At 27.7% G+C, this 16,920-nt stretch overlaps 3 protein-coding genes across 3 annotated transcripts; 2 read left to right on the top strand and 1 right to left on the bottom strand.

Annotated features, from left to right (window-relative positions):
• The first annotated feature begins 7,046 nt into the window (after window positions 1–7,046).
• Window positions 7,047–8,640, top strand: LOC148195791 (BURP domain-containing protein BNM2A-like). The gene is made up of 2 exons (XM_088094089.1): window positions 7,047–7,263; window positions 7,531–8,640. Exons 1-2 carry the CDS (start codon window positions 7,207–7,209, stop codon window positions 8,500–8,502), a joined length of 1,029 nt encoding a protein of 342 aa, XP_087950215.1. The 5' UTR covers window positions 7,047–7,206; the 3' UTR covers window positions 8,503–8,640.
• Window positions 8,641–10,501: 1,861 nt separating this feature from the next.
• LOC148195790 (large ribosomal subunit protein eL20) lies at window positions 10,502–12,849 on the bottom strand. The gene is made up of 4 exons (XM_088095532.1): window positions 12,716–12,849; window positions 12,513–12,628; window positions 12,262–12,325; window positions 10,502–11,026 (listed from the first exon to the last, which is right to left on the bottom strand). Exons 1-4 carry the CDS (start codon window positions 12,728–12,730, stop codon window positions 10,685–10,687), a joined length of 537 nt encoding a protein of 178 aa, XP_087951658.1. The 5' UTR covers window positions 12,731–12,849; the 3' UTR covers window positions 10,502–10,684.
• A 3,027-nt stretch (window positions 12,850–15,876) lies between these two features.
• Window positions 15,877–16,641, top strand: LOC148195789 (uncharacterized). Its single transcript, XM_088094304.1, has one exon. It carries the CDS (start codon window positions 15,877–15,879, stop codon window positions 16,639–16,641), a length of 765 nt encoding a protein of 254 aa, XP_087950430.1.
• The last annotated feature ends 279 nt before the right edge of the window (window positions 16,642–16,920 follow it).

The raw sequence follows: 16,920 nt of genomic DNA, 5'->3' as shown, positions 1-16,920 counted from the left end.
TATTTATGATTGGTCTAAAATTGTTTTATCATCAATAATAATAATTATAAATACTAATATAAATTAATAAATGATGTTAAAATATTATAAAAAAAATAGTATCAACGTATCATTATATTATATTAAAACATTAAAATCATCCTTCCGCGTAAAAACCATTTAGTAAAAAATATTATAATTCTTAAATAAATTTTAGTGTTCCAAGAAATTTCGACATATTTTTTTCTTCTTTACCGACATCATTTGTTACATTCAATATTTTCCTGAATTAAAATATTAATTAAAATATGGAGATAAGAAAAAGTTGCTAGGCCGCACCACATTCAATCTTCACTGTTCATGTACACGCCACACAAGAAATAAAAGTTTTGACTGAATGAAGAAGGCCAGAAGTCTCACTTGTATTAATTTCTAATTTTCCAAAAATTTTAAATGTTAAATAATTTTTTAAAATTATTTATTTAGCATAGTTGTAATTCTCAAATATTTGTAATAATATCATCACTTTGTATTGAAATAATTGATTTATATGATTTTCTTATTTTAAGTGGTTGGCAGTGTTGTACAAACTTGAATGATGTTTTAATGCATAGGTAGGAAAGTGGAAATTTCAACAGAAAAAGAGTACCGAGCATCTAGATGGAATAGAAATAGAAAAAAAAATAATATATATATATATATATAAATTTAGGTATACTAGGAAAAATTAATTATCATAAAATGTTTGACAGAAATGAAATTAATAAAAAGGTAAATACACATTATACATCTAATAAATATTATTTTAATTATTTTTATAACATGTTTAATAATTTTATATCACTTAAAAATAAAAGTTTAAAATAATTTATTTTTTTTTACTAACATCTTTTTTGAAAATAAAAACATAATAAATAAAAATTTCAAAATTGATAATATTTTGAATATCTAGTAAATGATCATAACAATATTATTGCACAGACTTGATATTAAAGAATAAAAAGAATATAATTATATATTTAAGGTGATCATATAAACATGACTTTTAATTTAATGTTGTCTGTGTCTTAAAATTGTGAAAAAGTCTCTATTACGCGCTTACACAAATAATATTTTATAGTATTTAGTGAAAATCAGTTATTGACAAAATTATTCAATTAGTTAGAGACACATAATCAACCGCCACACACGTGCAAAAGTCATACCAATTTATTTTATATATATATAATTTTCTATAAATAATTTATAATTTGCTGTTGTCAGTGCAAGCCCATGGCATAAAGCAATCAGTTGGTTTTTTTTCTTTAATTTATAAATGTAGTGAAAATGGGAGGCATCCCAATGGGTATTTTATATAAGGGTTGTGAGCTATAACATGAAAAAGATTTGAATCCACTCCAAGAAAGGTTTTTTTTTTTTTAAATTATCTATTAGACTTTTTAGTGAATATTTATAGAAATATATCAATATATTTTTAATATATCAAAGTTAATATATATTGGTTTAATTGTTTAATTTGTTCCTATTTATATTATTTTGTATCAATTTAGTTTTTATTTTAAAAAAAATATCAATTTCGTTCACATGTGCCATATAAACTTAATATATTTTAGAAATTATAACAGAAGAATAGTATCAAAATTTTATTAAGAAATTCTTATTTTGGTGTCTATAACTTAAATTAGTTTCTTAAGGAAAAATAATTTTGGAAATTAACCTCTTTTCATCTAATTTAAATACAATACAAATGTTAAACTTCATATATAAATTAAAATCATAAAAGTATTTAAAACTTATGAATGAGTTTATCACTTTTATAAAGCCTTTTTGTTTTACTTTTGGTAACATTTTAAAAGATTTCTTATTAATGGAGATATCTTATATGTATATAAACTCATGTTCATCTCTTATTTTATTCGATTGTGAGACTTTGTTTGTATCAACATCTGGTTATTTTTTGTCTAAATTAAAAGTTGTAATTTTTTTAATCTAATCTGATTTAAACGTGTAACAAGTCTAGTTGATTCTTGAATTTGAACTCATTCTAACAACACTAATAATTTGTAAGTAAAAATAAAATAAATTTTAAATTTTAATAAAAAAATGAGCTTTTTTTGTCTATTACACAATAAACTCAGGTGAGAATGAAATGCATATTTCTTTATATATTATAAATCGGTAATAATTTTTGTAGTGTCACTTTCAGTCGAGCCTTTGTATTAAAGAAAGTAAAGAAAACATATGGATTTATTTGAAAAGTCAACTTGAAACGTGCAAACTAAGAAAATGAATGTGATGGTGATAAATAAATGGGATAAAAGTGTAGTTGCAGCACTTAGTTTTGTTCCCTTTCACATGTTCATGCACGGCATACCTATTTGGCATATATGCTTGTCTTGTACTTTTCTTTTTCACAAAGTCAACTATATTTCTGCATCAGGTGCCCTACTTCTTCTATTTTTCTTCTTTCAAAAAAGGGTTTTCATCACTTTAAATTATAAATTCCTCCAATTAAATAACACCTTACTCTTTACCTCACCACATAAATTAAAGACTTAAAATTAATACATCCTTTAAAAAGGGCGTCAATTATGTCCTTACTTAATAAAATTTATATCAATGAAATCCCTTCCGTTAAATCTGTACAAACGGCGTTAATTATTTTTCTCTCTCTCCTATTAACGTCGTTTGTACGGATTTAACGGAAGAGATTTTATTGATATAAAATTTATTAAGTAAGGACGTAATTGACGCACTTTTTAAACGATGGACTAATTTAATATAGGATATTAATATAGGATATTAATATAGGATATTAAGCCTATATTAAATCAAATTCCATACACATCTTGCAAATAACCCCTCCAACTTTGCCTTCCTTTCAACTTCTTCTCTTTAAATAAATAAGTGATGTTGAAGTCATTCAAAATAAATACTACTTATTTCTTTTATAAAAAGAAACCATCTGTTATGTGTTAAGTTAATATCTAAAGAAATACTATTTTTTTTATCGCATAAAAAAAAAAAAAGAACGTGGGGTGAATAAAGATGTAGATGCTTTTTCTGAAAAATTTGATATAGTGGAAGAAAGGTTGAATATCTGATACAGTATGTATAGGTTTTCCCATTTTCCACATGTTCTGCAGCATTTGCTTGATTTAACATATGCTGGTGAAAATGAGAGGCAGAAAATAGTTTGGGTTTGACGAAAATATTGTGGTAATGGCGTGAGTGAATTTGATACGATAAGGTCAAAAGGAGTTTATAGAAAAGGTTTTGGAAGAAATGAGAATGGTTGAAAACGAGATAGTTTGGCAGATTCGATGATAATGCTGTGTTTGTGCATTTCAATTAGTTTGCATTTCAATTTCAGCCATTGAGAAAAAGTTGAGTGGCGCAGCAACAACAGTTTCGTCAACGTTCTTCGTTTCCCACTATACATCACACTCTCCATAGTCAAAATATTTGATTGTGACACAAACGAGACAATGGGATTCCATCCAATTTAGTCAAAACCAATTTTACTTTAAAAGTGTCGTTCATGTTAAGAAATGAACTTTAAACCTAACTCAACCTCACAAAACCGGTATGTGTGGTTAGATTTGAACTTCACTTATATATTATAATTTGACTTTATTATCTCTAGTCGATATGAGACTTCCAACACACCTCCGTCGAGGTATAGACATCTCAAGCGCAATAGTAGAATTAATTAGTGGTCTGATAGTGACCCAACAATGGGTGAAACAAAATGTCCACATAGGTCTCGTTAGGATAGGCTACAACCATGACTCTGGTACCATATTAGAAAGTGATTTTAAGTCTAACTCAACCCCACAAAACCGGCGAAGGTGGGGTTTGCACCTCACTTATATATTATAATTTGACATTATCTCTAGTTGATGTGGAGCTTCCAACATTTATCTGGACATAAAACCTATATATAACTTCATCTTAGCAATAAAGAAAATTTTACTACAAATAAAGAAACACATGAAAACAAAATAAATCTATAGATTGTTTTATATATATATATATATATATATATATATATATATATATATATATATATTTTTTTTTTTTTTTTTCTAGTTAGAAACATCTATGTTAATAAATATCATGATAATTTAGTAGGTGATGAAAGTAAGAAGTTATAATATTTTCATTGTATGAGAGTTAGAACAATTTTGTTATCTTTATTCAATATATTTGTTTTTAATAAAATCCCTTGATTCAACGTCATTTGTTATTACTAGTGTTTGAAGTTCATGCAACTCAATAGGGTTTTTAAGTCATAAGAAATATGGAGTTTGGTCAAACAATATATATATATATATATATATATATATATATATATATATATATATATATATATATATATATATATATATATATATATATATATATATATATATATATATATAGACTTGAAATGTTGAACCAACATGATTTGTTTATACGAGTCAAGATAAGCGTGGCAAGAACTCAACACACATAAAAATAGAGAAATATATAATTAAATTAAAACGAAGAACGAGTAAAGAAAAATAATATTATCATATTTTTTATTCATTTGCCTCTTTTCATTCCACTTTAAAAAAAACGGTTGACAAAAAATTAAAACTGAAAATACTTAATTAAAAAAAAATACGACTAAAAGTAACTAAACAATATATAAAAATAATAATACCACGAATTTCATATTTTTAAAAATTATTCTGACTCCCTTATTTATTATCAAATAATAAAAGTTAATTTCATCTTCACTCTTCCTTTTATTTATTCTCAACTAATCAGATAAATCATTAGTATGTGTACAAACATTAAGAACACCTTTTGTACGACATACTTTTCTTTCCTTGCATCACTATACCATAATTTATTTGCTGTATGTAATTAAGTTTGTATAAAATTGTGTATACGGTGCGTGCAATTAATATCTCTTATTAATTTTAATGAGATGACTTAGGTGAGTTACATGTATGTTTGACAAAGAAGAAAGGTGATAATGTATTTAATTAACATGATAGTTAACCTAATGATATTATTATTAGAGCAATTAAAATAGATTTGAGTCTACCATTAGACGTGATCATTGCTTACAAAATTAATTTGATCAAACTATATACAAGCTGTCTCTTAAATTGTATGAGATCATTGTTTATTTGAATATTTTAACTTACGGTTTGAATGGTAATTAATTTGGATGGTAGGTTGGTAGACTTAGTTGACCAGCTTTATAAAATGATTATATATTTTTATTTAAAGTAAATGTAATATTATTCTTTTAAAAAGCACGAACACAAAAAAAAAAACACACACACACACACATATATATATATTAATCTATATATTGAATAATTATATATAAAATTAACATAATTGATTTTGTCTAAACATCTCAATTTTTTATTTAATAAAATCTAAATTATTACAAAATTATATAGTTTAGAATAAAATTTTATTATTATTTTATTGAAAATTTCAATTACAAAAATATTTTATTAAAAAAATCTAAGACATGTTATTTATTTTAATGAAACTTTTTTAATAACTTTTTCTTTAATCGACCAATAAAATTAATATAAAATAAATAAATAAATAAGTTGTTTTCATAGATCTTCACACAGCATCATTAAAGAATAATTACTGACAAAAAATAAAAATAAAACAGTCATCCAACAGATAGTCTTATTAACTAAAAATGAAACATATGATCCTCGTACCATACCTTCTAACCAAAAAGTATAAGAAAATGAAATTTAAAATAATAAAATTTGAATGAAATAAACGAGAATAGTTTATAGTCTATGTATAAATTTTATATTCTTTATTTATGTGTATTTGAGTGAGAATAATAAATAAATTAGACGTCACCGACACTGTATATATTATATATTACCCCAATAATATTATTTCTTCATCATGTGCTTTTATTCCCAGGATTTAAATTTCGTATAAAACTTAACTCCAGTTTGATTTTTTTTTCTTTCTGAACAGGCATAATTTCGGGACTAATGAACGCTTTATTCAAAATTTTCTTCCATATAATGTTAACCGAGTTCCTACATTTTATAATTACTTAAAAATGGCCAAAATCCATAACAAAAATACATTTCATATATATAAATGTATTTTTCGTTATTCTTTGTATTCTTCAAATATAATGTATAAAGATAGTCATTTAATAAAATTATTGTATTTTAAAAAATGAATAGTGAAAATGATAAGAAACCGTCTTGTATAATTCTTACATATAATAAATTTGATTTAACTTAGAATAAATTCATATTCTTTCTTAATTTACTATATAATCAAACATTAAATTATGTTTAAAAAATGCTTAAGAAAAACTTTTTTTTATTTAAAAGAAAAATGATATTTTGACAGTACAAATATTTAGTGTTGTCAAAATGGTTTATCGAACCAATCCGACTCACTTATTATTAACGAGTTGAAAAAATTAGAACTTGATTTAACACATTATGATTGGCAGATTAAACAAGTTAATTCACTCATTCATGATTTATTAGTGATAATTTTTTTTAAATTCTAAATAAATAATAATAACTTTCTAATTCAAATCTAAATAATTTCAATAAATATATCACGTTAAATTCAAAAATTTATTTAAAATAAGAAAAACAATAAAATCAAAATATATTCCAAAATTATTTTAAACTCTAAAATATAAAAAATCAATTAAAAAACAAAATGAGGTAAAGTGATGAAATAATTCAATTCACCGCGAATTAAACTTGAAAAATAGTAAATCAAATTTAAAATTCACTAATATTAAATTTTTTTATTTAATCCAACTCAAACCCATAATAAATTTAATAAATTGAATTAAATCATTAATTTCAACCTATTTAACAACATTAATAAAATTTTTATATTTATTTAAATCATTTTTCATATCTTTTTATATTTTTTAATCTTTAAAAATATAAAAAATTATTTTCTATAACTATTTTATCTTATATTAACTTTCAAATAAATATAAAAATATATCACCTTACCATTAATTCATGTAAAATATAAAATAGGAAGATATACCACCAAAGCAGCTCCATAAAGTGCAGAAAACTGTGACACCAGAAGGTTCTGAATATTGATTTGCGAGCTTTCATGTTTTCCTATAACCCAATATCTTGAATGGTCTCTGCTCCTTTTCTCATACAAGCTTGAAAGAAGAAGAACCAGAAATTTCAAGGAAAAGAAAAGATGAGACTTGGATTTGCTTCTTGGAGCTTCATCCTATGCACCCTACTCATCTTTTTGGTAAGATCCAGTTGTGCTATTCAAATAAACTAAGCCATATCTCTGTTGACTTCCATAGACAGATCTTACAACTTGGCTTTTCTTCCTCTGGTTCTTGAAAATGTTCTTTTGTCTTTTGCTTTTTTTCCTTTGCTTGAAACGATTTTGCTTCGTTAGTTAATTTTTATCATCGTGTTGTTGATCTGACAGCGATTGACTTTACAGAAATTTTTTGCATGGTCTACTTCGATTATTAAACTTTCTTTGTCTTCTTGGTTGACGTTGCAGATTCTGCAAGAGGGTGGAGCTAGAAAGATATCCACAACATCAAGCAGAGAAATTGAACTGAAGGAAGCATCCTATAATTTGCAGAAGTTTGCAACAGAGGGTCTTGTACTCGACAGCATTATTCAGCTTGAAGGCGCTGATATAAGCTTGAAGAAGAAGAAGAAGCATGTCCATGATGAGGGCGAGGATGAAAATGATGACGACGACGATGATGACGACAAGAAGAAGGAGAAGGGGAAGAAATATAAAAGCGAAAAGATCATTGAAAGTGATAATCACAAACACATGGCCCCTGAACTGAATGTGTTTTTCACCCCAGATGATTTGAAGGTTGGGAAAATCATGCCCATCTACTTTTCCAAGAAAAACTCTTCAAAGTCTCCAAAATTTCTAACCAGAGAAGAAACTGACAAGGTTCCCTTCTCCTCAAAACACCTACCATACCTTCTGAAATTCTTCTCCATCCCAAAACACTCACCCCAAGCCAAGGCTATGAAGTATACACTCAAACAATGCGAATTCGAAAACATGGAAGGAGAAACCAAGTTCTGTGCCACATCTTTGGAGTCCTTGTTTGATTTTGCACACTATCTGTTTGGTTCAAACACACAGTTCAAAGTTCTGACCACTGTCCATCTCACAAACTCAACAGCTGTTTTACAGAACTATACCGTATCAGAAGTGAAAGTGATTTCGGTTCCAAACGTTATAGGGTGTCACCCTATGCCTTACCCTTATGCAGTTTTTTACTGCCACAGTCAGCAGAGTGACACCCGTCTCTACGAGGTGTTGGTGAAGGGTGAAAATGGAGGAAGAGTTCAAGCTGCAGCTATTTGCCACATGGACACCTCTAAGTGGGACCGAGATCACGTGTCCTTTCGTGTTCTCAAAGTTGAACCTGGAACCTCCCCTGTTTGCCATTTCTTCCCTTCTGATAATCTAGTCATGGTACCTTTATCTGGGGCTCCATAACTACTTTTCTGTTTTATGTTTCTGTGTACCAACCTGGTTCTACTAGGAAAAATGAAAAACTAGGTATCTAGTTTAATAAGGATGTCTTTGTGGCGTGCTTTGGAATAGAACGTTAATGTGATGTTTATCTTCTGCGTATGCTTGTTCTGTGCATGTTTGTTATTCTGTCCTGCACATGTTCATGGCTACTCAATAGTTTGCTTGAACTTTTGTAGGCCAGTATCCGAGACATGTTTTGGTAGGAAAACAAATAAGTTAACAGTTTCATTAGCAAAAACGATCGAATAGGATTAAGGAAATAAATTAAAGTTGTGGTAAAAATTTCTTAAGATCCTTTTATCTTAAGTGTCTGGGAAATTGGAAAATTTTGAATTGAATGGTCTATATGAGACTCAAACTCGTAAAACAAGAAAGTTGCTATATTTTTTTGTAGTGGATGAATAATTAAAGAACTATGAAAGAAAATCATAAATTTATTTTTTTAAAACCAAGAAAGTTATTATATATTTTTTTATTTTAGAATATAAACTTAAGAGGTATAAAAAATAAGTATTATATGCGTAAATGCTTTTTCAAGGTAGTTTAATCATAACTTTTTCTTTTGAGCATTGATTTAATAAACTTGTATAATCCAAAAGTATTTTAATTTTTTATTTGAGTCTAAATTTTATAAAACATCTTGATTTAGGTGAATATTGTATAAGCACTTACAAAAAATAAATATAGAAGTATTTAAGGTTGTGTTCTTTTGGGTAGATTTAGGGGAGATGATTTGGGGAGATGATTTGAATGGATTTGAAGGTAATTTTTTAGTTGTTTTTTTGAGTGAATTTGTGGGTAATTGAGAGTGGATTTGGAAGTAAAGTTTGTGAGAATTAGTGTAGGATTTGATTGATGTGATAGATTTTAAAAATTAGTTTAATTGGTAGAAATTAAAGATTACCAAAATGCCCCTAGGCATAAAAGTAATATAAAATGTTATTTATAAATGTTATATTTAATTGTAAAATTGTTTATAAAGAAAAAAAATATGAATAATTTATAAAATTAATGTTTAAAAATTATAAAAATTAAATAATCAACTTATTTTTAATAAATTAAAAAATATAATATACCTAATTTTATTAAGACGTAGATCTTTTTAAATTATAATATTAAAATAATTATACAAAAAACTGAAAAATAAAATAAAGAGGTGTTAGTTTGGAAAAGGAAATGATCTCCCTGTAACCGGTTACCGATTACACATGTTGCTTTGGAAATTATAGCCCTGTAACCGGTTACGCGTTTGCGTAACCGATTACACATGTATACGGTATTATGGAAATGGCTTAGGGCAAATGTGTAAATGTGATCACAATCCGCGCAAATCATCTCAGTAATGCGAAGATGGATCGAACCGTGCTTTCCTGCAAATCCATCGTTTTTCGTCTTCGACAATCGTTGCAAACGAACACCTTCAGCTCCTTACAGTGAATTCCCTTCAACCGAACACACCCTAAAACTCTAAATGCAATGAGTTGAAAGGGTTGGGTTACACATTCCGTGATAAACTTTATTACTATTTATAATATTTGTTGTATCTATAACAATTGTGTACTATTTATGGATAAAAAATTAATATTAAGCGATATGTGCTGTAATCAATTAAAACTCAGAATATTAAATTAAAATAACGATCTTCCTTAAGATTTAGTCAAAAAAAGATTTCTAAATTTCTTTACACTTTAAAAGTTATTGCAACAAAACATGTGTTGGTCTTATGTGTCACTTTCTTTTGTTGTGAGTTTTATTTTTAGTTATTCCTATTGTCGACAGACGATCATAGTACATTAATCACAATACATCACCACTGATATACACTTTACATTTTAATATAACCACTATATCTATGCAATACAATATTAACTAGCATACACTTAAACACAAATAATGTTTACTAATATGGTTAAAGTTTAAGTTGGAACTTCTACATTATTGTATTAAATAAGAATAAATATCACAGTTTAATATCACGTTAAGATTTCAAACATTCATCTCCTTTAAACAAACATGGTCCATAAAATACTCGTTATAAATTGAAGTCGAACTAAGAATCCCTTACTGATCAAAAAGAATTTTAAATTTTGATAAACTAAATCTTGAATTATCTTTGATCAGCCAAAAGACTAAACAGATATTATTACATAAACAAGTTTGGCTTTTTGGCCTTGTATGTGGTCTTGAGCTTCCTGGATGGTGGCCTGATTTTCTTGAAAACTAATGGAAACTTGATTTTGGAGTTGTGGAATTGCTTGGTGCTCTCCCTCTTGCAAAGCTTAGCCGGGATGGTAGCGGTCTTAATAATTTGGATGCATGGGCACCTCACCCTGTGACGAGATGCCATCTCATTGTACATCTGCTCAACTGCACCATTTAGAGTGGTGTCACGGTACTCCTTGTACATGTTGTGATAACCGGTTCTACTTTGATACCTCAACCATATCCCATAGTTCTTAATCTTGGTTGGGTTCTTCTCAAAAATCTGCACAACAAAATATTAAGAAGGCTAAAGGTTCAAAACAATATTACAACAGAAATCAGGCGATACAAAATGTATTTTAAACAAAGTAGATGTTATAAATAATAAATCCAAAGGCAACTTTGATTTAAAAAAACAAAAGGATGCCCATTAATAAATGTAACGACAACAATAGATCAACGAATTATTAATAGAGCAGGAAAAGCGTCCGCCAAAAACATCATGAGAATTCTGCATAAACACTATGAATATAATAACATAACAACCCCAAATGACGTCCAAAAATAAATTTCAATAAAAACTAACTTATCAGGTTATTGAAAAAGCAAAACAAGCATCTAAACTAAACATTACGGAACTTCTGTATAATCATTATGGATTGATTGAACTATACAGGGCAGTGCACAAGAAAACAGCATCACTGAAAGTATTTCAAACAGAAAAAACATCCACTGAAGGTTACTTTATTTAAACAGTTACTTTGAAAGCCGATTTCAGGTAGTAAAGGTTTCCCTAAACGGAAAGATACTTTGGGCAAAAGCAAACTTGAATGTAGTTGTGTTTAACAGATACTCTTGAGCTAAGCCAGAATCAATAAAACAAATCCGAATATGTAAGCAACAAAGACTCAACACTTAAGAAGTAAACTAAATGCAAAAATATCCGTTGTAAAAGTAAAATAAAAAACCATAGCAACAAATACTTTTTGAAGTAATTCATTTTAAAAAATTAAATACAAAGAATACAGCTCAATCCCTCCATGATACACTGCATACGTGGAAAATAAAGAAATTCCGTCTTTGTGATAAAAACAATCTTTCAAAGGAAAATTAAGCTATGCTTATACATTTTACTTGGTATAAGAGGAGTTATCCTTTATTCTAATTATGCGCAAAGATGTTACCAACATGAAATACTAGTAGCAACTATCCAAGCCAATAACTCAATTAGCTCTCTCAACACATTCCATCAGACAATAACAATATTCGTACAAACATCACGGAAAAACCATAGAACAAGTTGGCCTGATACCATTAACCACCATCCAAACTAGCAAATAATACTAACAATAACTAGAACGCAAAATTATATGTTGAATAAGATAACAAACACGTTTACCACTAAATTTTCCATGAAATCGTGACATTATATCATTATTTTCAAGAACTCGAAAAACTTGATCATCTGCATAATGTGAATTCAAAAGTTAAAAAAGAATGTCTCAAGAGAGATAGTACCTCATTGATAGCGAGCATTTGACCATTGCTCTTCTTGACCTTCTTCAGCTTCCTCAAGAAGTACCTAATCAGTAGAAAAAATAAAAACATAAAAAAACTTCAAATCTAAACAAACAAAAGAATCAGAAACGGGGTCAACTAACTCCGATTGTCCGAAACTAACTAAACCAGTACACATCGAGCGAGAGGAGAATATTGCAACAAGGATCTCAGAAATTAAAACGAATGATTGAAAAGAAGAATGTGTTTACCAGAACTTGGATTTTGCCCGAACCTCGTTGGTGGCCCAAAGTTTCATGCGGTAAATCTTTGGGTGCTGATCTGCTTCCGTTGGGAGAGCCCTCCCAACGACCTGGTACTGGTGAAACTGCAAAAAACAAACAAACATTACACGATGAAAATCTTTATCCGAGTTATACGAGATCGAACACTAAGTAGTGAGAATTATACACACCCTGAACGTAACCATTTCTGAGAGAAGGCAACAAACGATTATCACACTCTCGCTCCCTCCCTCACAGTCCTACGACGAAAAGGAAAAAATCTGGGTTTTCTTTGTATGTAAAGAGCTCGAAACCCTAACTTTTAATTTGGACCACTGGGCTCGGGCTCGGGTTCGTGTTGACCATTCTTGGGCTAGACTACTACAAGGCCCAAATATTTTGTTTTCTTTATGACAATTTTGTTGGCATTGTTCATCAAAACTTTGAGAATTGTGATTGAACGAGTTAATTAAATTTAAATTATTTTGTAAAATTTAAGTTTAAATTAACTAAAATTATAAATTAATATTAAAAGCGTATGTTTATACTTTTTTTGTTTAAATTCTATTAATCTATACATAATTTAATTTGTATATATTACGTTATTTAAAATTATTAGCCTTCTTAAAATTTAAATATTATTTTATGTATAATGGGTTATTTCAAACTATGAAATAATGAATTTGAAAGAATGGCTTGGCATTGTTTGTGTTCCAATTTTACATGATTTATTTATGCAATAGAGAATCTGTGTTTAATTCTCAATATTGAAGAGAAAACCTTTTAGTATTTCTATGACATTTTTCATATTAAAAAGTCCAACGTTTAAGAAAATCAAATATATAGATAAAGATAAAAATGTTTGAGATAGTTCGTAATTATTTTAAAACTAGTTATTAAATTAAATTTTAAATTTAAATCATGAATCATTTGATATGCATTAATTTTCTCCTAATTCTGAATTCTCCCTTCACGGAATGCTTGTTGAATGATGAAATTCTGAAACCAACATGCTTACTGTGGTCAAAGTAAATATTTTTCACATTTAATCACTCTCCACTTTTTAATTTTCAATTATATTATGATTTATTTATTATAAATATTTATCAGTTACAAATTTCACTGAAATAAAAAAACATATATCCTAAAAAAAATACAAACTAAAGTAGTAATTGTTAATTATCAAAATAAATTAAACACAACATTGGCTTCCAACCAAAGTGTGTGTGTGTGTGTGAATTTTAAATATATTTCTATTTTTACAAAATTAGCTTAGAATAATTTATATATTTTAAATTTGTTTTATTTCTAATTTATATAGAATATTTAATTAATATTATTTATATCAATGTTAGTATTCTTAAACATCTCCCCTTATATTTGTATTGTTTATAATATTTCTACCTTGGAAGGAAAGTTTCCGATTCATTTGTTTAATTGGTAACAGATTGTAGGTAATATTTGATAAAAAAAAGTTAGTATGATTTAATATATTTTTTGTATTATAATTTAAATTATAAATTTATAAGATTAAGATTATATGGAAATTATAAGTTATAAGATTATATGAAAATTATCCTATTATAACATTATAATATCGTAAAAGTATAACTTTATAAAATAAAATTTGGTAACAATAAAATAAATTGACTTGACAAGATAATAACTAATTACTCGGTTAGTGTAGACATATTGAAAAATAACAACTCAATTAAAAAGTACAAGATATTTTGATACTATAAATCACAAAAAATTATTAACAACTCAATTAAATATATATATTTTTTATTTTTTAAGAACAATATAAATAATTTTACGTTTTATTTTTATGTATTTAATTAGATATTTTTTTATAATAAATATAAATGATTTATGTTTCGTGAAATTAAATTTTATTTAGAGTTTGGTGTTGTCTTCTCATGTTATGCATTATTTTATATTTTTAATATGATAACAAAATATTAATAAACTTTGAAATATTATGTGAAATTTTAAAACTTATAGTAATGTTTAAGATTATCTTATTTGAAATTAAGCTTATAATTAAGAAGTTGAATTACATTAACTATTTTAATTTTTTATGCACAGTGATCAAGCAACATTAGGCTAAAATAAACCTGAAAATTCTCATTTGAAATTGAAGTCAGAATCAGAACATAACACAGAGACTTATTGGAGCAAGTTAAATCTATATAATCCGGAAATTATAAACATGCATGTAACATAGATAATTATAGGTACATTTAATTAAGTATAAGACACGTTTGCTTGCAATAAGTAAGACTTAAACAAGTTTTGAGAAAAGTATTAAGTTAATATAATACCAGCACTTCTCATATCAAAGTCTTTTGGATATATAAAGTTACTCACATGAACTTAGGATATTTAGTTGCACACATTCAATAAAGTAATGCAATCTCCCTCAAATTCTTACCTTCTATACATTTGTTTTTGTATGTGGATTATATATATACATGTTATATTTATTTTCTAGTTTCAGGTAAACGTTCCATCAATATATGTAGTATCATAATATTATAAATAAATAAAAATAATACTTTATTGATGAAAAGTTAAAATGATATCTATTGATTTTTTTTTCATGACACCAACGTATTAAAATAATAATGGTTAAAAATGATTGAAATCATAAATAAAATTCCGTGATTGATATATGTTGGTTAGAAAATAGATCTTAATTATTTTTTTAGGTGATCAAAGAACAAACATTTATTGATCTTCAAATTCATGAAAATCGAAGCATCAATATATTTCGAGAGACTCATTTGTTGGTTAGTTAATTGCTATTTTAACATTTGGTAAAATATTTAAAAAAATAAACGTATGTTAATCAGAGAAAAAGACGTTAATTGTCTTTTTAAGTTGGTAAAATAACAAAAGTTTATGTGTTAAAAATCATAAAAAATTGGTTTCTGTATATATATAGTTTGTTGAGATAATTTTAATTCTTTAAACAAGTGTTATTGCCTCCTCTCCAACGTCTTTAATAATTTAAAAAAATTAAAAGAATAAAAACAGAAGAGAGAAAGATAAGAGTTGCATGACTTGTAGGTGAAAACGGTTAAAAGTAATACATATCGGAGTTGGTTTTGATATTCAGATTTCCGAATATTAACTACCTAGTCTATTATTTTTTTGAAGTTTAAGAATAGAGTTTCTATCACAGATTTCGAACATCGAACTTCCAATGTTTGAACAACCCAACACGTAAAAGAAAGGTACAGTAGATGTATATATCTTCATCATCTTCTTAGTATACCGCTAACCAATTGTATATATATATGTATATAGATTTTCATCTTTTACCAAATCCTATTTTGCTTTACAATCAATGGAATCAGAAGAAAAAGAACTAGATCTCACCCTCTCCCTCCGATGTGGGAGTTCAAAGGAAACTCCCACCTCTTTCCTTCCTCTCGTAAGCCCTTTTCAAACAAACCTATCTCTCATGGAAATACAAGAGTATTGTTCTAACCTTAACCCTAACCCTTCGTCAGCGTCGGTCTCTTCTCACCACAGCGTCAACTCTCCAAAGGCGCCTGCTAAAGCACCCAAAAATAGACGCTCTTTGGGTAGTTCTCGTCGCATTTCGCGGGGCAAAGAAACGAGCAAAGCGATTACTGCACCGTTTCCTTGGGCCAAGAATCAACGCGCCACCGTTCATAGCCAACAATATCTATTGGAGAATAATGTGGACACGATCATAGGAAAAGTGTACTGCAAGAGGTGCGAGCATGAGTTCGAATTGGGTCTGAATCTAGAAGAGAAACTTGATGGCCTATGCGAATTCTTTAGGAAAGAGAAGAATAAGTGGCATAAAAGAGCTCCACGGGTTTGGATGAGTCCAGTGTGTCCAAAATGCCCCCTTTGCGAACGAGAAAGCAGCACCAGACCTGTAATTGCGCCAAACAAAAAGGAGATTAATTGGTTGTTCTTACTGCTTGGTCAGATGCTTGGTTACTGCACACTTGAGCATCTTAAATATTTCTGCAAACACAATGAGGTTCATCGAACTGGGGCCAAAGATCGTCTTCTTTATGATACCTATAAAACCCTAGTCAATCAGCTCCTACCTGATTATTTATCTGATTCTTGATTCATCCTGTTGTCACAATATTAGGAATATTTGTTTAGGTCATCTCAGTTTGGATGTTAGTTTTTTAATTGAAGTTAACTTCAATAGATATTTACATGTTTTGCAGTATCACTTTCATTCTAAAGTTATCTTATCTCGCTATCTTTCAACCATATCATTATGATTATGTAGTTTTTCACTTTCCCAGCGTGAATTATTATAAGATTTTTGTTGTTGTTATTTTAAGGTCATGAATTATGATTGTATATAATATTTTCCTTGATAACAAGACTTTTGAAG

This window comes from Vigna umbellata, chromosome 7 (genome assembly GCF_029865625.1).
Source record: "Vigna umbellata cultivar VRB3 chromosome 7, Vumbellata_1.0, whole genome shotgun sequence".
NCBI classification, from domain to species: Eukaryota; Viridiplantae; Streptophyta; class Magnoliopsida; order Fabales; family Fabaceae; genus Vigna; species Vigna umbellata.
The sequence above is the reverse complement of the archived record's forward strand: the minus strand, read 5'-3'. Positions and strand labels throughout refer to the sequence as shown.

Bases quoted from the DNA above. Each gene is read 5' to 3' on its own strand.
- LOC148195790 (XM_088095532.1), bottom strand. The intron at 12,326-12,512 runs GTAAACACATTC...TCTACTGATTAG, and splicing joins CGGGCAAAATCCAAGTTCTG to GTACTTCTTGAGGAAGCTGA. The intron at 11,027-12,261 runs GTACTATCTCTC...TTTGTTGTGCAG, and splicing joins AAATGCTCGCTATCAATGAG to ATTTTTGAGAAGAACCCAAC.
- LOC148195791 (XM_088094089.1), top strand. From the start codon at position 7,207: ATGAGACTTGGATTTGCTTCTTGGAGCTTCATCCTATGCACCCTACTC. The intron at 7,264-7,530 runs GTAAGATCCAGT...TTGACGTTGCAG, and splicing joins GCACCCTACTCATCTTTTTG to ATTCTGCAAGAGGGTGGAGC.
- LOC148195789 (XM_088094304.1), top strand. From the start codon at position 15,877: ATGGAATCAGAAGAAAAAGAACTAGATCTCACCCTCTCCCTCCGATGT.